This window comes from Synchiropus splendidus, chromosome 6 (assembly GCF_027744825.2).
Source record: "Synchiropus splendidus isolate RoL2022-P1 chromosome 6, RoL_Sspl_1.0, whole genome shotgun sequence".
Taxonomy (NCBI): domain Eukaryota; kingdom Metazoa; phylum Chordata; class Actinopteri; order Syngnathiformes; family Callionymidae; genus Synchiropus; species Synchiropus splendidus.
Genome location: NC_071339.1, coordinates 6,590,230 through 6,609,856, shown reverse-complemented (window position 1 = coordinate 6,609,856; position 19,627 = coordinate 6,590,230). Strand labels below are relative to the sequence as shown.

At 42.0% G+C, this 19,627-nt stretch overlaps 2 protein-coding genes across 3 annotated transcripts; both read left to right on the top strand.

Annotated features, from left to right (window-relative positions):
* Positions 1–85: 85 nt before the first annotated feature.
* Positions 86–3,788, top strand: snrpe (small nuclear ribonucleoprotein polypeptide E). The gene is made up of 5 exons (XM_053868340.1): positions 86–266; positions 544–570; positions 649–711; positions 1,601–1,679; positions 3,607–3,788. Exons 1-5 carry the CDS (start codon positions 213–215, stop codon positions 3,660–3,662), a joined length of 279 nt encoding a protein of 92 aa, XP_053724315.1. The 5' UTR covers positions 86–212; the 3' UTR covers positions 3,663–3,788.
* Positions 3,789–4,176: 388 nt separating this feature from the next.
* On the top strand, positions 4,177–11,688 carry LOC128760422 (cell division control protein 42 homolog). Of its 2 annotated transcripts, none has more exons than XM_053867831.1 (6): positions 4,177–4,309; positions 7,407–7,547; positions 7,630–7,702; positions 7,831–7,940; positions 8,137–8,334; positions 10,405–11,688. In XM_053867831.1, exons 2-6 carry the CDS (start codon positions 7,443–7,445, stop codon positions 10,492–10,494), a joined length of 576 nt encoding a protein of 191 aa, XP_053723806.1. In that variant the 5' UTR covers positions 4,177–4,309; positions 7,407–7,442; the 3' UTR covers positions 10,495–11,688. The 2 variants fall into 2 exon arrangements, with proteins under 2 accessions (XP_053723806.1, XP_053723807.1); XM_053867832.1 differs by lacking the exon at positions 10,405–11,688 and adding an exon at positions 9,023–10,391.
* The last annotated feature ends 7,939 nt before the right edge of the window (positions 11,689–19,627 follow it).

Below are 19,627 nucleotides of genomic sequence, written 5' to 3'. Positions count from 1 at the left end.
TTTACAAACTGAATCTGAAACGAATACGATTGTAGTTATAGACTCCCACCTCCGGTGGCGCTCTTTAGAATCCGTGAACGCCATTTACAGCTTCCTGGCAGCAGCCTTTGTCGCTAACTGGCAACGTGAGTGTGTCGTTTCTTTTTGCGCTTCATTCAAAGCTGCAGTTCAATTTTTTAATAGTTCACCTACACCGGTGTTCAGCGTGAACAATGGCGTACCGAGGACAAGGACAGAAGGTCCAGAAGGTTATGGTTCAACCCATTGTATCCTTTTCTGTGATTTGGCGGTTAGAATAGTTGTGGCTAAGCTAATAGCTATCGCTTATATGAGCAAAACTTTCGCCATTTATTAAAATATGAACAGTTTAGCACAGTGAAGCTCAATTACTTATCGCTTAATATGTTATAACAAAACCTTTGTGTTAAAATGTGTCTTGTGTTCAATGTGATGGAACGCGTTAAGTTGGCATCAATTGAAGTCGCTGTTCTTAATGTCCTCATGTTCCCTTATCCCATTGTTTTCCTTGACGTTTTGTGTCAGAACCTCATTTTCAGATATCTACAGAATGTAAGTAGTTATCTTTTCGCCCGCTTTTTACTATCTTAGTCTGTGCCGCTAAGCTAATTTGGGGTGTTTTATTTTCAGCGATCAAGAATTCAGGTGTGGCTTTATGAACAAGTCAACATGCGGATAGAGGGATGCATCATTGTAAGTGTAAACTGTGTTTGTCTCAGTCGCACATTGCACAACACTGACCCTATCATAAGAAAAAACATATATCTTCAGTTAACCACCACGTAGTCCTGTTCTGGGTTGCGAATATAAAAATTAATTTATGCATTTTATGGTCTTTTGGAAGTGTTACCTGTTGTCCATCCCACATTTGGGCCACAGTACCTCTGGCCACCCCCTCTTCTATCTTATTAGTTTATCGTGAACTTCCTCACCAAAATATTCTCAGAACCTCAGGCCAATGCATTAAGCTGCAATGTAGCATTGAAATGCATTTCATATGTTGTGTGCTCTTATGGACGGGACATTGGCAAATCAACAAATACATATGTGACTAAACAAGGAACTAATTTGATAGATTATTTGACAAGAATTGAGTTGTTGTTAAATGATAACTTCATTAAAAGAAATGTATCAAATCAATGAATTCTCCTTAAAACTGTCCTGATTTCAATATGAGCCATAACCATTCATATTTGTCCAGCAGTCCACCACCCATCAGCATTACAATGGAGTCCACTTCGATACAATGGCCCCAATTTATACCATTTTTACCGTATATATTGCACCCCTCGGTCAAAAAAGTGAATTAGATCCTCTTTATGCTTTTTATGTGAATGTTACGTGTACAATTCTAATCTGTGAACTGGGTCTTTGATCTTAAAGGGTTCCTACCCTGTGAAAGCTGTGTTGTTAATGGACTGACATTACTATTGTTGCTAATCAACAGTCTTGCATTGTCACACTGTGGGAAATTATCTTAAATAAGAAAATAAATATGGTCAGTTTTCAGTCTTAACAATTATATTTGGTTGTAACACAGAGTGATCCTTTGAAATTCAGTTTTTGCTCTGTATTATTCCAGGGGTTTGATGAGTACATGAACCTGGTTCTGGATGATGCCGAGGAGGTCCACATGAAGACAAAGAACAGGAAACCACTGGGTAAGAGCATTCTGGTATTTATTTTTAATTTACCTTTGTTGTTTGTATAGATCATCTTGAAATTTTCAGTTTATTCATGGAGAGTTGTACTTGACAGAGCTTGTCTAAGTGGCAAAACTGACTGACTGGTATTTAAAAATACTGCAGATTTCAATCGCAGCACAATGAAAGGATGTAGCTAGGTGATGTGCCAATATTAGTGGTTACAGTCGTACACTGTTATTGAGATAGGCAAGGGTATGAATTTGAAGCTACATTTTATATGAGTGTATTTTGTGAGAACTTGGGATGCGCCGATCGATCGGTCACTGATCATGATCGGCCAATTTCAGCGCAATCTATGAATGCTGATCACTACCTGTCACTGCCGATCACAACCAATCACGTGTGACAGCCGGTGCTCTGATGAAGCACCGCTGGTTGTGATGCGTTCGCTCCGCCCTACTTGCTGCACACGAAGCAGCGTCATGTCTGCTGTGGAGCTTCTTTCAATCTGTCATGTAAAGTTTGGATCCTGCAGCACACGCGCTGGAAAATGCTGTTCAGGGAAGCGCCTTCAAATTGAACATGTTATTTAAGGGGCCAGCACTTGACACAGCATGGAGAGTTTTCTGCAGCCTGCTAGCGCAGCTGCCGCCCTAGCAACATCTGCCGTTTAGAAAGCATTTTTAATTTCACCAAGCGTGATGAGCAGCCCTTCCCAGGTGTTGTTTATGCGGGGATGGAAACATAAACAACTGGTTCCGTCGCTGTTTGGAGTCAGCTGCGGCGTTCATTAGCTACCTGAATCTGAAACTTTTGAAAACATCCAGAGTGGAAACTTTCATAGATGCAGTGATCTCTGTCTCAGAGTCCAGCTACAGTATGTCAATATTTCACGGACATAGCACAGTCTCTAGAGATTCACCTGCGACATCCTGCATCGGATTAAATGGTTTTCAGTTGTCCTCTTGACAGAATAATTGCTGCATTTAGCAAGGTTTTTCTATTTTGCCACCTTGAAGAGGTATATACAAACGTGTCCGAATTAAAATGATTTAAAGTTTTTCACTTTTTGGGGGAAAATAGAATGCAGGTAAATTATTGAAATTATCTTAAATTATATACTGAATGCTGAACTGTGAAAAACCAACAGGTGATGCTGCCGTCTTGGCAAAAGACGTATATTCAAAGGACATCCGCTCTGGTGTTGGTGGTGTTGTCCTCTGCTGTCTCCAAATAGGGTTCATTGTCCAGGGGCAGGGCTAACACTAGGAACCATCGACAAATTCTCACTTGGTCAATGTTTTTGGTGAAAAATGTGGAGGAGGAAATTGTTATTACTATTTTATTCACACAAGATAAAGGACAAATTCCCAGTTTATATCCTATTTGTGAGAATATACTGTAATATACATTAATAATCATGTATTCAAATGATTTCTAATCCAGGAAGTGTGCCCAGAAGGGTCCGAAGTAATAGATAACTGTCAAGAGACATGGGATATATTGGGGAGAACAGTCAGACAGCACAATTTAGAGCTGGCAAAGCATGCCATCAGGTCATGAACACAATATAACCCCAAGGCAGGCAGGTAATGCCCGTCATGCATATTTTTAACCATTATATTTAAACAGAAACAAATAATGTTAGAGACAAAGTACAGTTATGCAGAGAACAGAACTGTCCGGGTAGTAGATAGATAACAGTTGGGCTTTCAAGACCGACATGTGACTTGTAGTGGAATCAAACTATTTATTTTGAGTTTTATCATAATTTTCAGAATGGCAACAGCAATTTCTTTTTCCTATTTTGCCTATCGCTATTCCGTACTGGTGCCTCTCATGCTCTAAAGTTACCTGACACTAAGCTCTCATTGTGTCCAATTGTACATCACTCTTGTTTGATGCGCCATTGTTGTCCCATTCTCTCTCTCTTGTCACCTAGGGAGGATCATGTTGAAGGGAGACAACATCACCTTGCTGCAGAGTGTGTCCAACTAGTGGATGGGATGAAGATTTTTTTTTTTTACACAACAGAACATGTCTTTTTGTTCTGCAAAACTTTTAATGCATTTGTGTTCAACTTGAAAATGGAGTGTCCTCAAATAACCTTTGTTTTTCGAAATAAATTTTTCCTTTCTAACCCCGATTCTATTTTATTAAAACAAGAAACGCTGCTGATTTAGGTCATGGGGATGTACTGACATCTTGTGGCAGACAATGGTGAAGCAGCTCTTTTATTTAGGTCAACTTCAAAATTATGAGCCTGGTCTTTATATAATTTATGTAAACGGTAAATGTAGACTGGATTATGTTTGGAGTAGCTTTGTTGTAAAGCATAAAACAATGACATGGGAACATTGTTTGAAAGGGGAGTCGCTTCATAGTTCTCCAACGACTGACTTGCTTAAAGTGATGCATTCCATTTAACTTGGAAAATGTTTCACTACATAGCTTCACACCTGGTGGATATTTGGCTTTGTCATAACGTCACGTGCTTGTTCGGGGACCAGGTTTGAGTTCGGCATGAGTTGCGTGATGACGTACTTCCCTCCAACGTAATTTTTGACTGTCCCTGTTGAGCTGCCTGGGAAGCCCCTAGCGCGGAGCTGCCAACGCCCGACGTAAAGACACAAATAGTGGATACGGTAAGAACAGATACATTGGTAATAATCATTTTTATGTAAAATGGCTGGTTGAGCACCGATATTATTCGCACTAGCCCGTACAGTATTTTGTGGTTTCTGAGTATTTCGCTCCAATGCCCCAGTAAGGCTAAGCCGAACTGGGTCAGAGACCCGAGAAAACGTCGGCGACTAACTCGTGAAACCTGCAACTGAATAAAACATCATTGATGCCACTTTAATAATATCCTATTATCTCTCTAGCATTTCACTTTATCTTCGTTCGCCGTGTAATGTAAACTAAACTAGGCTGTGTAATAGTCTGCTACCTACCGCGGTAGGTTCTAGCTAGCTAGCTAGCTATCTAGTTGTAGTTAGCCAACCAACCGAGGTACGAGTAGAACGCCTTCGTGCATATTGCGGCTCTCTATTTTCACGTTTTGGTGTGAAAGACTGTGCAGACGACCATATCACCAATTGATTCCATGCCGTATATCAGGATGGAGTGATACACGTGATTGAAAGCGCTGACTGACCGGTAGGAAATTTGGTCTGATTAAGGCCGATGAGATGAAATATAGCAACAAGCTAACAGTGGCTGTTAGTGCCAGCTGTAGTTCATGTAAAGAGACTAGAAAAAGCTGCTAAAACATGTTGACGGAACTGAGGTTGCGTAAAGAAGCGCATCAAATCGGCAGGATTTGTTACGGCTTGTTCTTCTCGAGCCATTACTCAAGTCTACAGAACTGTGGGAGTCGAAACCAGATTACGTTATTCCTATATGAAGTTGACATTATTTACGTTTCTGTACTTTGTCTTGTGATAGAATGGTGACTTGTTTAAAACCACATGATTGTATTGCCGGCATGTGGTTTAAGTCAATATTAAAACTCACAGGAATAATCACATGACATTTTGCATAGTGTAAACAATAAGATGGTTAATGAGAAGCAAAGGGTTTATCATGGCTGCCATTAAACGCTCTGTTAGTCCCAAGTAATTTTTATGATCTCATTCGAGTTTGCTGGAATATATCAAGGCTGTTTGACCGGACATGTTGGTAAACATTGTGAGCATTCCATGAAATGTGGCTTAAATAACCACAATCTTAATCATCAATCTTAGCACCACTAACTATTGGTTTTGTACAACTCTGGAATAACCCACCGAGTGTGACGTTTGTTCTAAGATCATGTCACGCCCTTTGGTGTGTTTCTTGTGTTGCGCAAATTGTTGAATGATTGCAATTCAATTCTCCTGATGATAGTTTAATTAGGTAAAAGCATTTTCAAACTGACCACACAGAAGGTATGTCAGTAACCAAAGAATTCAAATGATTCCGTCAGACAATAGCACTTTCCTCTTTCTGAAGTTGGGTTGTCTGAGGCTTCAGGCACAGCTTTGTATGGTTTTTCTCTTGGAATGTTGAGAAACCGTCCCAGACCACATTGCAACAAAGTGAATTCTCTCACACATAGAGCTAAATGAGTTTGCTTTTGTCGTTATTATTGGTTTGTTTGACGTTTTGCATTTGTTTTTATGTGTGAAATGTAATAAAAAAAAAACATGAACAATAACTCTCAGAAATGACATCATAGATAATTTCTTCTATCCCATTCCATGAGAAGACTATTTGACATAGATACTTAGGCAGAAGTTTTTTTTTCTCCATCTCATGGAGTATTATTTACAGTCCTCACCTAGTATCTTAATCTACCATTAATACAACTAGTTAACTGATTGGTTGATTGACAAAAATGCTTCTCGTAAATGAGTGCCAATATTTTATTCGCCAGGCACTTAACCACTGTGATGAGTCCTGTCTCCCCTAAGTAAACTTTTAACACGCTGTGACTCAATACAATCTCTCAATTTGTCACTCTTCTGTTTTAAAAGTGCAGAATTACTGGTGTTTTAGGTGCATTTATACCTGCAACCACAAGCTACTACAAGGGCGCTGTGTGTGACCTGAAGGGCACCATTGGTTCAGTACACACTTCTGAAATCATGATAAACAATGAATTGTGAACGATATTCCACTCAAATACTTAGACTTTTCACAATAATTACCAATGGTTGATGGTTAATTTGTGACTATTGTTATTATTATTATTGTTATTATTTTATTTTATTATTTTTTTAATGGTCCGTGTGCTACTCCCTTGGTCTCTGTGGGCTTCCTGGTGCCCATGGGAACCTGGTGGACGTTTATCTTTGCAAGTGTATAGTGTGTTTTTTAGCCACATAAAGATGGAAATCTAGCATATTCTCATAGTTTCTGGCCCAAGCTCTGTGTTATCCTGGGAAATAAAAGTAGAGTTTTAACCAGGTTTGGAGCTCATTGATTTAAGTGGCACAATTTGGGCTAGTGGGTTTATTATAATCGTACAGTCATGACAGGTGCGATTGAGGTCACTAATGGCACGATTAGAGGACATCCTTGCAACCCATTCTGCTTCCTCAATTCACTTACTACCGACTTGTATAGCTGTGGCATCTGCTCCAGCCCCACCCCCACATTGATGCAGAGCTCTGCAGTGGCACAGTAAAGACGTAGCACAGTTTGGGAATATGCAGCATATATGAGTCTGCTTTAACACGCAAAACTTCACACACGTACTTGTTTTTTTTCCTCTTTCATATGAACAGCACAGGAAGAGAATTCATGACTAATAAGTACGGCAGCTTAGGAAGGTGGACTTGGTACTTGCCAACTGACAGCAATGATTTGGTTCTGATTCATTGCTGACAGTTCTGACTTGTCCTTATGCTCTCTCCACCTAAGAGGTTTAGTACAAAGCTATTGGCTCAATAGTAGGTAGAAGTGTGTTGATAAGACCTTTATATTTTGAGCTGTAAACACACTTAACTGTCAAATGTGCATGTGGTTTCTTCACAACATATGGTCCCGTTTTTATTAAGCTTCTAAAGATCAGGTTTAATGGCAACGTTCCTGTGATATTTCACAATGTGGCTGTCTAAAATTATGAGTTCAGACATGACTGAAATGGATCACTTATCTTCGACATGCTTTCTGTTTTCATTGTGGAATTCAATGTCATAGGGTCAATTTGTTGGTGACATGCACTGTTTGTTAAAAACTGATGTTTATCTCTGTCAGGTATTGAATGAATAGGGGAGACTGTGCAGCAGAACGATGCAGACCATCAAGTGTGTTGTAGTTGGGGATGGTGCAGTGGGTAAAACCTGCCTGCTGATCTCATACACCACAAACAAGTTTCCCTCTGAATACGTACCTACAGTAAGTGCACTCACATTTTTTAAATCTCTCACTAAACGAGTGACAATTGTACTAATTAATCGAGTTTTTGTGTGTGTTTCAGGTGTTTGATAATTATGCCGTAACTGTAATGATTGGAGGCGAGCCTTACACACTCGGCTTGTTTGATACTGCAGGTATGTGGCACTCAGTCCATTGATAATCTCAATGTTTGGATCCCAAGTACCTGAATAGGTATTCCTGCATGCCAAGTCACCTGGCTCAGGCTGCTAACTCGTGTCAATTGTTTGTGTGATTTCACCAGGTCAGGAAGACTACGACAGGTTACGACCTTTGAGTTACCCTCAGACAGATGTCTTCCTCGTCTGCTTTTCTGTCGTGTCCCCATCCTCGTTTGAAAATGTCAAAGAAAAGGTATGTGATTTTTATTTTTTTTCTTTGTACTTATGCATGTCTTGTAGAATTGAATTTCCCACTGTGGGACAAATAAAGGACTATCCATCCATCCACACAACCATCCATCGAATTCATTCCTGAAATTAATTGCTATTCCATTGTCAAGCAGAGTTCAAAATGGTTTTCAGTTTTCTTTTCTCTTTGAAACATTCAGTGGGTTCCAGAGATCACCCATCACTGTCCAAAGACCCCCTTCCTGCTAGTCGGAACGCAGATTGACCTGCGGGACGACCCATCCACTATAGAGAAACTGGCCAAGAACAAGCAGAAACCGATCACACCAGAGATGGCTGAGAAGCTGGCAAGAGACCTCAAGGCTGTGAAATACGTGGAGTGCTCTGCTCTGACGCAGGTAACATCTACATAGAAGCACAAACCTGAGTACGCAAAAGAGAAAGTGGGGGGGGAAGCAGGAGCATGTCGGTGTCTCCCTGCGATGCATGGTCAGTGGGTGCGCTTGCATGCTAGTGTGTCAACACTCAGGATGTTGCTTCACTGTGATGCACCTTTTGTTACATGTGTAGAAAGCCTGCCGAGTGTGTTCCTCTTTCGTCTGAGGTTATGAAAGTGACAAATGGTAGCCACGAGTCACCTCTTGCATTATTTAAGGGCAACTAAGGTGAGTTGTTATGCTGCCGATGATTGTTTTTCTTGGTATACGTCATACACATGGCATAATTCAGCCAGTTGAGTTGATAGCTGGTGAGGTGTGTGATTGGCTGGGCTGTGATTGGTATTTGTTGGATGCACGGGAAGTCAGTCAGACGCAGAACAATGCCATTCATGAAGACAGGGCTGAACCTCCGCCTCCCCACTTTGCTCCTTCCTTCCTCCTCTCTATTGCTCTCTAAGCTGTTGCGCAGCTGCTGATGTCACATCCTGCCTCTGCACTTCCGCACCGTCGCCCGTCCCTTTAACTTGGCATGTCTTCACACTTCCCCAAAAGTTCTCCTCTGTTCCTCCTTCTCATATGTCCACCTTTTTTTTCTCTGTTCAATCTAATCCGAATCCTTTTCTCTTCCCTCTCGTTCTCATCGCAGCGAGGGCTGAAGAATGTTTTTGACGAAGCAATCCTCGCTGCCCTCGAGCCGCCCGAGACGCAGCGACAGAGGAAATGCTGTTTATTTTAAACTTTGTTTTGCCAACACTCATCCTCCTTCCCAAGTCCTCAACTCCATGTCTGCAGTTTTACTAAGGGATCTATACCAAGACTGATCAGGCTTCCCTCTCCTTCATTTTTACAAAATTACTTCAACATTCCTGGGCAGATCCATCCCTTCTGTCTGCTGAGTAGCTTCCAGAGGATGCAGGATGTCGTGCTTGCTCCATCTTCCTCCACCTTCATCCTGTACTGGTTTATGAGAGGAAATGTTGCAGTTCCACTTTTAAACTTCATAGAGAATTTGTATGCTTAAGCGCAAGGAGTTCTGTGCACCACATTGATCTAGACTCAACTGATTCTCGGTTAATGGGTCTTTAAATGTGATGTTCTTAATATTTGACACAATGGTTGTGTTTACATTGGGGCATGTGGTATTGTCACCAATGTCCAGATTAAACTCTTTAGAATTGTTAAGAAATCTCTGTGTGAAATGATTAAAGACACATTCATCTTCCCCTGGCTCTTTCCTTTCAGCCAAATCATGCCAGTTGATTGGTCAGATCGGTCACATGATCCCACTCACGGTGCCATTGGCAGTGTGGGACTGTGTGTGTGGACGTAAACATGTTTGCAGGCATGGCCATTTGTTTTCCTCCCCTTCATTTAGTGCTCTTTCTAAGAAGCGTTCTGACTTGCATGTTGTGTTTATCGACTCTCTGAAGTGTACGACTGCGCTACTTCAGTTTCTTCGCAGCACTGCCGCATATTTGTTTTTGGTCATAACAGTAGTAATAATGAATGAATGATGTGTTTTATCAAATTTATCAAGAGAATTAATTTGGATCCCTTTATCATGATCTCAGTTGTTCAATGTTACCGAAAAGAAATGCAATAGCTTAACGGAGGCCAAACTGCACGGTGACTTCATATCATTTTTTGGGAAACAGGATACAAGAAGGCAGCTGGTTACTTTCTCCAAACGGAAATAGTTTTATTGGTTATTCAGAGTCCAAAGAAACAAGCATACTCTTATAAAAGAACAGTAGCGGAATGAACAAAAAGTTTGAGCAAACTTGTGACTTTGATATGGAAGCAGTATTTCATTTCATATATTGTTATAGCTTGACTGCAGGAATGAAGAGTTTTCTTTCTTAAAAATAATTGGTGCTGGCGTCCGGTCACTGCCTACACTCATATTTAACATCATTTGTTGACTGCTGCTGGGATTTGTGCCCTTTTTTTTACCTTATCATTTATGTTTTGACTTCTGCATGTGTGCAACACCCCTTCATCCATCTGTTTGTGTGTTTGTGTTCACAGAAAGGCCTCAAGAATGTGTTTGATGAGGCGATACTTGCTGCATTGGAGCCCCCTGAGCCCAAGAAGAAGCCCAAATGTGTTTTGCTATGAGATGCCCCTACTTTGCACGACACACACAAACACATACACATACACACACACACACACCATCCTTGCCCTCCTTTCAACCCCCACCCCTTTGCTCTGCTGATGCCAGTTGAGCAGAAAGACAGCAGCCGCCAAGCTTCCCATCATTCTCAGCAATAACAGGAAGCGTCACCTGGAATTTAGAATGACTTCAATAAGCTTATGAACAATTGCAAATCCGGTCCAAGAATGTAACAGATACATTTTATAAATTGTTGTGCTGGAATCCACAGTTTTTAATTTGTCAACAGCAACTAGTGCAGTTTCATGAATCAATGTCCGCCTCTGCTGCCTCCGCTCTCCCCTCCGCCTCCTTCCCAGCGTCAGAAATGCGACCTGAGTGGTGCATTTTTTTGTTTGCCAACACCCCCTCCTTTCCCCCCGAGATATTTATTCTACATAGACACACGCTTAAACCACTAAATAACAGTGTGGTGCTAAAGGGATGCAAAAAGTTTGTCCCCAGCTCCACACATCCTGGCCATCTCTCAACTGTTCGAGCAGACTCGCATAAAGACCTAAAGGCCCCTGTAGTTTTCGGTTCTTGGTTGCCTTGTAGGTGGCAGGGACTGTGAACAGTGTTAGCAGAACAAGAGGCGTGTTCTTGATGCGTTGTAGGGGACCAATGGGGGCCGAGATGTTTGATAGCGCTGGGAATGGAGGAAGCAGATGCCCGCTCATCTCTTCTGCTTTCACTCCAAGTACGGCTACAGCGCCCCCGCCTGGCCTCTATCCTCAGTGATAGATTAGCAGATGTAATTTTAAAGAAGATGACAATGTTTATGTAGGCTCAAGGTGTTTTTACCAAATCTTTTTTTTTTTCATTTGTGAAAAGTATATTCAAGGTTCTTTCACTCCTTTTTACATTTGGGGCTCAGAACTCATCTGAACTCTCACCGACCAGTTTGTACCATTGAAATCTGTGCGATTGGTAGAATTGAATCATAAAAAAAACCCTGAGGGCAGACTGTCTGTTTGAGTTGTGATCGGTTGGTTCTCTTCTTTTCTGGTGGCTTAGAGTCGGGTCGACATCCAGCCCACGTCAGTATAATTATAACCTGTCGTTGTTTGGTGCGAAACCAAATGCTTTGTCTAAAAGTCTTTGTTCTTTGTATATGCATTCTTAAAAATATTAAACTTATACCTTAATTGCCTTTACTACGTCTGCTCGTCGTTTTTTGGACAGGTTTGAGTCCAGCCTGTGGAACTTGGTGACATCTGGGTCATTTTTATTCCGTGCTCCCTTTGTGTACGTCAGTTGTTGAAGTTTCATTTCATTATAGTATTTTTAGTAATAATTTCCTGAGGATGTTTTCCTTGTGCTAGATATACATTCACATTCTAGATGAGAATGTATCTAGATATACAACACATAATCGTGTTTTGATGTCCAAAAGTAGGACATTCTGACTATATTCTTCGAGATGATCAAGATATATTTATATATTTTATATATATATAAGTGCGCGGTGATCTCGTGTCAGTGAGGAAGTAAACAGCTATGCGAATGCCACCTCAAAAATTGGTCATTAAACTATGTGTCCAGCTACGTAACAAATCCTGAGGCGGAGAAACTCGAGTAGCGTTGGGGTTCAACCAGCAGGGGGCGACCTCTCATCTTTCATTGGCGCGCGCGTTCAGGTCTTCAATAATGAAATTTTGATTTTATGCATAGCGTTACGTGGTAACTAATCTCATCCAACAACGAATCTGTCTCCTCTCTACAAGTCAGTTTTTTTCTTTGATGTCGATTGATGGTATGATTTAAGCGAGCTTAAAAACGTGGCTCTAACAGCGAACTTGACACACTGAAGAGAATGAGCGCATGTTTCTAACACGAGTCTTATTTTTATTGTAATCGTGCTGCTGCGGTGCATGTGCGTGCGCAATCTCACACAAAACCAAGCAGAACCCAGTATTCCAGCATTATGGGTCTAAAGAGATCACGTTCACTCGGGCCTCCAGATGTGCCAAAATGTGGGTGATATCACAGGTTCGATGACCTGCATCAACCACAGCCCACGTCCAGCCCCTTCACACATTCCCTGCGTTTCTGGAGTTTCATCTGTCAGCGCCTTCTCGCACTGAAGAGACACAGACAACCATTAATTATCACGGAGGCTGAACGGAGGGTAGCACACACAGAGGGACGCCACCTGGCCTCCACTGGTCTCCATCATATTTCACTAATACTCTAAATGTTTAGTCCCGTGGGATGATCCAATCACCAGTGACGCTGCTCTCTTCGGTGCTATCCTGACGGCACACGTGTGTTTATGTGGGGACTAATAAAGAACAGCACGATCTCAGTGGCTCAGACAGTCTTCGTCTCTGGCCTCCACAAGTGACTCCTGATCCAAGATGTGCCGCTGCAGTGTGGTTCTGATGATAAGATTGGCACAGGTCTTGGATTCAGTTTTAACAGAGACTGCGACTTTATCTCAGCTCCGGGTTTATTGTAATTCATGCCACAGAAGTTTTACCTCACAAGAGGAAGTCACTGAGTTTACAGTGGAGAGATACTAGCCGTGTGTTCTATACGGTTTGTGCACAGTCAACCATTTCTATGACTTGGTATTGGAAGGTTTCTCTTAGGGATGCACCGGTATCAGTGTACACGAGTACTCACTGATACCTAAGGATTACGCCATTACACATACCGTAAATTCTGGACTATAGAGCGCACAGGAATATTGACTGCTCCTGCTAAATTTAAGAAGGAAAATAGACCTTGTTCATCCATAGTGCAGTGGTGCTGTCTTCACCGTAGAAAGGTCAGTGGTGCGCACGGCTTAAAAACGCTTCAAGGTGAGCGCTTTAAGGCCAATAAAATGCCAGTGATTTCATCAGATTTCACAAAAAATCCATATATTAGCCACACCATTGTATAAGCTGCGGGGTTCAGACTATGAGAAAAAAAGTAGCATCTTATAATCCGGAAATTACAGTACTGACTTTTTTTATTTTTTCATATACATTGTTAACATTCCTCAGTATGTTTTACTTGTACATTTGTGAAGTTTCACTGCAGTACAAACCTGATATTCAAAAACTGCACTGCTGTAATTTGGTATCGGTTTTGTAATATCGGGGGGGGGGGCTGTTATATAAGTATGATGACTCAAGTCTGGTATCAATGTATCCCTACTTTTAGTGATGATGGCTGAAGTACTGCAAAAAACCCTGTCTGTACCTTGACACTCACTTTTTATTTACCATTTTACATGGAACTGCAGCCCTGACTGTTAGGACTGAAGATAAATCATGACATACTCAAGATGTCATCATAAACTGCCGAAATGGACCACTGCCCACGCACACACACACACACACACACACACGCACACACTCCAGACAATGAACTGTGGGAGGAAACCAGAGTGCCTTTCGGAAATCCACAAAAATATGGGTTATTCCTCCCAGAAAGGACCCAGACATGCTCCAAGCCCAAGCTGAATTTGAACCCACTGCTCTAACACTACTCTACTGTGCTGCCATAACCACAGTGATATTAAAGGCAGTTGTGCGTTTGACAGCCCGGTGGCCATCAGGTGACGCCAGCACTGGTCACTGCAAGGATTATTTTGATGCGGCACATTGCTGTTGGCTACATGTAGCACATGCGTAAACGTCTTCAGGTGTACATGTGTGCAGTGTCCAGGTGTGAAGGGAACGTCCTTTGTAGTCCAGTTAAAATCCCCGTGATGACAGACGTTTGGCTTTATAACACAAACAGTGAGCGAGCACCAAGACGTGTGTGTTTAGCTCACGCTGATCCTCGGCAGATGAGGCCCTCATCAACAGTCTGATCCACCATGTGTGCTGTCACTTTCACTCCGGGACGTCTCCCCTCCTCTCTGATCCGTCCTTATCTCATCTGTCATTGCCGAGATCAACATGGAGAGGGGAGCGCTGAATTCACAAGTGCCCTCAAAAGCTCCCTCTTAACGTCCCTGTCTGGGTGTGATGAAAACACCTTGTTTTCTTTAATGGTTTTCTAGTTGGTGGCTGAAGAATTGAAGTCATAAAAACAGTACAAGTATTTGGGGTCATTCAGCCGTGTGCAGACAAAGGTGAGGGGTTCCAGCAAGAGACGGTGCAAGCTGCATGTGTCAAACTCTCAACCCGGGGGCCAAATCCAGCTCCCCAAGTTATTTTTCGAGGCCCACTTTATTTGCTCAAAATCAAACTCAAGATTAGATGCATGCACCTCGAATATTGACTCACAGCCAATGCATGTTGATGCCATGCAAGGAGTACAGCTGGAGTACAACTTGTGTTGTGAATACTAAAAATAGCCTTCAATAATTTGAGGAGAAGCTGATAACACATTCCATTATGACTTTTATCCTATCATCTGGTGTGAATTGATGCCCCCTGCTGTGTGGTTTCGTGCAGTTTTTCAACTGAAAAAAATCTCGAGGCACAGCACAGAAGGAAACTCAGCCAAAGCACAATTGTATTTCATAAAAAGTCTTGTCGAAAATCCCTTTTAATTTATGAAAAATTGTAAGTGCTGCAATTACGTGTATTTTCTGCAAAAAAAAAAAAAAAAAAAAAAAAAAAAAATTGAGACAATGTACTTACTGTACTTTAAAAATATTTATTTTTAAGAACTATTTTTATTTTATCACAATCTCACATTGATACTAACTCGCAAGGTTCTGGTCAGTGTTAGCCCTGAAGAAAATAGAAAATCTGACCAACTAGGCCAAAGAGCTTATTGAAAGGCTCAAATGAAAATGCAAACTTAAGTCAGCGATTGTATTGCTGTTCGTGGAACAATTGCTGTTTAGGTATGTTCTTCGAAGTGATCAACTTCTGGATAGCATTTCTACGACAGGACATGAGAAAACAATATTGTCATCTTTATCTGGCATCTACAAGGTTGACAGATCGTTCCCAAATGTTCCCCTTCTTGTGCATGGTTCTATTCTAGTTTGGGGGAATTTCTTTACAAATATTTAACATTCTTAAATATTTGCCTCAAATTGCTTGATAACATCAATGATTCTTTCTCTCTTCACATTTTGGAGCGCATTTATTTGGTTCTGCATTAGTTTTTAGCCAACTTTTAGGCAACGTTGACGGTTTGTGAGTGTCGATTAAGTTTTGAAGTGAGACGTCACGTCAGCTATGTGAGATTTTTTAGCTCCGTTGGCTCTGCGGTGTAGAAAGTCTTTGGCGACGCGGGTCTGACAAGGATCGCTCCATCATTCTGGTCAAGTTAGAGGCACATCAGGTTTAGAAACAACTTGAGGTTGCGCATTTGACCGGCTTCTTCGCTGTGAGTGTGAGGGAAGTGGAGCACTGGAGCAGTGGAGCATCAACGCATCAGCATAGCTCTACAGTGTATAGCGAGAGATGGTGACCGAATCTATGCGATCTCACATTGGTGGATCATCCACTTGTTCGTGGTATAATATCCGCCTCTCTCTCTGGACAACTGGATCATTTCACGGGGCGCGCCTGACAGTCTCTCACTTCAACTGGTTGAAAAACACCAAGTTTGCTTTAATATTCTTCACTGGGATTCAAGGGGACAAGATTAAATGGGGCAAAGCCACATTATATAGACAGAGCAAAAGCAAGACCATATAGAGAGGTAGTAGCTGCACTCGGGCTGAGCGACACCGCTGGCTGTGTTCCCAGGGCTGTAGGGGACGAAGTGTTGGGCCCCACAGAGTGGTAAACGTCTGCAGCCATTATTACCTGACTGAGGATGAGTCTCCAACATTTGAAACTCCAGGGGCTGAACATCAACTGAACACGAGGCTCGGATGTTACGCAACGGCATGAATAGCGAAACGTTCAGAAGTCAACACATCATGTTTTCCGCTCCCGCTAAGCAGTTATCAGAATATTTAGTCTGGGCCTCTGCACTTATGCTGAACTAAGCGTCTACTCTTCTGAAATATCCGAGTATATCTGTTCATTCTCATTTTTTGAGGACTAAGGAAGAATCACCAACACGTCTTATTAAGGCAGTTTAGGTAACGTTTAATTCCAGAACCATCAGCCTCTTCACTGAGCTGCTGTGCCGATAGTTCTCCCCCTTGATTTAGTTTAGGGTTGCAGTTCCACAGCAATATCCGGCACTGCACCATGTGTCATTTGAGCAGACTTGTTGTCAGATGGTAGCATGAGAAAGAAGCTACCTTTCACATGGTAGTCAAAACAGTGACACAGACACCAACACTACTTTCACTTAACAAGCAACAATCATATCGGTTGACCCCTTTGACCCGAGGAAACCAACTGATGCCCACTGACGCCTACAGTTGCAGTCCACCTTGTGTAGAACTCACAGCATGACTGCATGCTGCTGCAAGCTTTCAGATAAAGGTTCACTCACATGGCTGGTGCAGATGCCCACTGCGGCCATTGGGGGGAAGAAAACCACAAGCAGCAACAGAGACACCATGGTGAGCCGCAGGGTGATGGAAGGAGGGAGGTGGGGGGGATTGCAACTGTCATCACAAACAAGAACCATCTGTCTCATTTGTGTAACTTGTTTTCTTTTAATATGAGAAATATGCTGAAGAGATCTGGGAGTTTGTGAGGAGCCTAGGAGGGATGGGCCCAGGGTTAGAGACGGCCTTCTGCTGGGGTTCTGAGCGAGTGGCATCAAGATCCAGCCAACCTGTTCTGTTAACCCTTAACACTCACAGCGACCTGCTCCAGAAGTGCAGGAGGCCAGTTTGACAGGAGACAAACACGCTGTTTCTGTGAGTCCTGAGACGGCTTATTGTGCCTTTCAAATTGAGTAAAAAAATGCTTTATGATGACTTCATAATGTCACCTTGTACTCACTTTAAAATGTTCTCAAACTGTTGTGCACTCGCAGCAGCACAGACAACCACAACCATGGCCTAAAAACAATAACACCAGCAGCTTTGCTGCAGCCCATATGTCAGTGTTTAGGAGACATTTCATGGAGTGTTCTCAATGTATTAACCAGTTTCTGCTTTCATCAAGACTTGAGGGAAACTGATTTGGATGGAGGTGACTGCAGCATGTATCGAAGTCTAGAGATAAACTCTTTGAATAACTGCCCTTCTAACATCATTCTACTGATTTTTTTGCACTCAAGTGGCCTCAATTTAAAAAAATACATTGATTTAAAATCAAATTATGGGCAAAAGTAATGTTTAATTCAAAGCGTTGTTTCATCAATTGGTTTTGGGGTCAGGAGTGAATTTCTTTTCTTCATTATCACATTAATAGAGAGGAAAGAAATGATGTATTATAGAATATCGTATATAATATTTTAAAATAAAAATAAAAATCTGTTCATGTATGAATCAATTTGACTTTGCTTCACATTTATTGGGGAAAGTGACTCTACTATTTCCAACCTTGAAGCAAATATTTACCCTTTCCTAAATGAAATAACCGATGAATATTATCAACAATATGCTTTTATCAATCCAACATTGGACTGTTTATGGTCATAAAACGACCAATTTGAGGTTTGACTTAAACAGAAATATAAGGAAGGAATTAGGAAGGTGAGATGTGGGACTATTAAAAAGACATGTTCCAAATAGATAACTCATTACTTGTCAGTAGTGGACCCTTTTTCTTTTTTACATAATTTCCCTTGGGATTAATAAAGTTTTCTGATTCTGATTCACATTTTTTGTGCCACGACCCGGAATTCATTTTAGTTAGAGTTGCTAACCAGGCTGCTGTTCCATTGGAAATGGTTCCACCTTGTCCAGATTGGTCCATTTGTGTACTGACCACTCCATTTGGCAACCTTTAAGTTGGACCGGTTTGTGGGCTTTGGGTCATTGTCTTGCTGGTTTCCAGCTGTGACCGCAGCTTAACTAAAATTCAGATCCTTTCACTTGTCCTCTGAAACTCTTTCTTATATCGAACAGCTTATTATTATTTTTTTTTTAATCCTGTCTAAAAGGTCTCCCACATGCAGCACATCTGGTTTGACAAGTATGTAGACATTCAATCATCAGGCAGTTCCTTCACATTTAATGTTCCAACTCAATGAACCAGTCTGTTGCTCCTGTGTATGGAAAATAGTGTTTGATGTTCTTTCCTCACAGGGCAGGGGGGTTTTTGTTGTCATGAAACTGTCGAATTAAGACCACAATTAGCTCAATCCCAGAAATGGTTCAACAGGCCTCCATGACCCATATCTGTAGCATCTCAATTCTCCAGCGCACACACACTGAAGCACTTGCTGTGGTGAAACCCAACTGTCAGCCTCTTGTCTGAGCCGCAACCGCAGCAAACCGCAAGAGGCATTTTAGTCCTGACTTTACATCTGGACGACTGACAGGCCGAGCTCGCACTCACACAGAAAACCAGTGTGGCCGCCACCACCCACCTCATCCAGGCCATCACGGTGGCTTAATGAAGGACAGATCCCAGTGGTTACAGTTTCTTTTTCCACGCAGAGGGAAGTCAAAAATATTGCACCGGTCGGGGGTGAGGGGTGTATGATATTGATAGGGACAAAAGCTCGAGCCATGTGGTCTGCATTTGGCAGTAATCCCTGTCGATCCCAGTGTTCCTGCCTCTGGACTTTCCTCTGGCCACAGCCAATCAGGCGCTCAGCTTCGGCTCAGATGGTCCAGGTTCCCAGCAACGCTGATATCGACCTGTGTCGCGACTTGTACATCATTGATTTACTCACAAATAACTGCCCTGTTCTGATATTGTCATTCAGGAAATGGGTTCACTAAATGTATACGTGTGTAAGTTGGTGGAACAAGATCTGCTTTACTTCACTTTCAATCACTGTCTACTGACTTCCCTCAAGTGGTTTCAGATTTCTTCTCCTCTCTTTTGCACACACACTCGCAAGCATCAATTCTAAGTAGTCCGACATTTTGTTGCGAAGCTCAGTGTGTTTCATCCGGTGTGCCGCGGGAGATGATCCAGTCTCACCTCATTTGTCTGGAGCTTGAGGTGGGTGATATGATAATATTAAATCATGAACAGTTGATGGTCTTCCTACGTGATGGGTTCATTCACATTCTTTCTATACACTATAGATCTATGTTGATGGCTCCAGCGCTCCTCTTCCCACCCAATCTCAGCAAAGAAACCAATGCACAACTTCATGTAGTTT

What these genes read in the sequence shown, in the direction of transcription:
- snrpe (XM_053868340.1), top strand. Translation starts at nt 213, where the DNA reads ATGGCGTACCGAGGACAAGGACAGAAGGTCCAGAAGGTTATGGTTCAA. An exon ending in TTTTCAGATATCTACAGAAT is followed by an intron (nt 571 to 648) that starts GTAAGTAGTTAT and finishes TTTTATTTTCAG; the next exon opens with CGATCAAGAATTCAGGTGTG. An exon ending in GGATAGAGGGATGCATCATT is followed by an intron (nt 712 to 1,600) that starts GTAAGTGTAAAC and finishes GTATTATTCCAG; the next exon opens with GGGTTTGATGAGTACATGAA.
- LOC128760422 (XM_053867831.1), top strand. Translation starts at nt 7,443, where the DNA reads ATGCAGACCATCAAGTGTGTTGTAGTTGGGGATGGTGCAGTGGGTAAA. An exon ending in CGGCTTGTTTGATACTGCAG is followed by an intron (nt 7,703 to 7,830) that starts GTATGTGGCACT and finishes TGATTTCACCAG; the next exon opens with GTCAGGAAGACTACGACAGG. An exon ending in AGTGCTCTGCTCTGACGCAG is followed by an intron (nt 8,335 to 10,404) that starts GTAACATCTACA and finishes TTGTGTTCACAG; the next exon opens with AAAGGCCTCAAGAATGTGTT.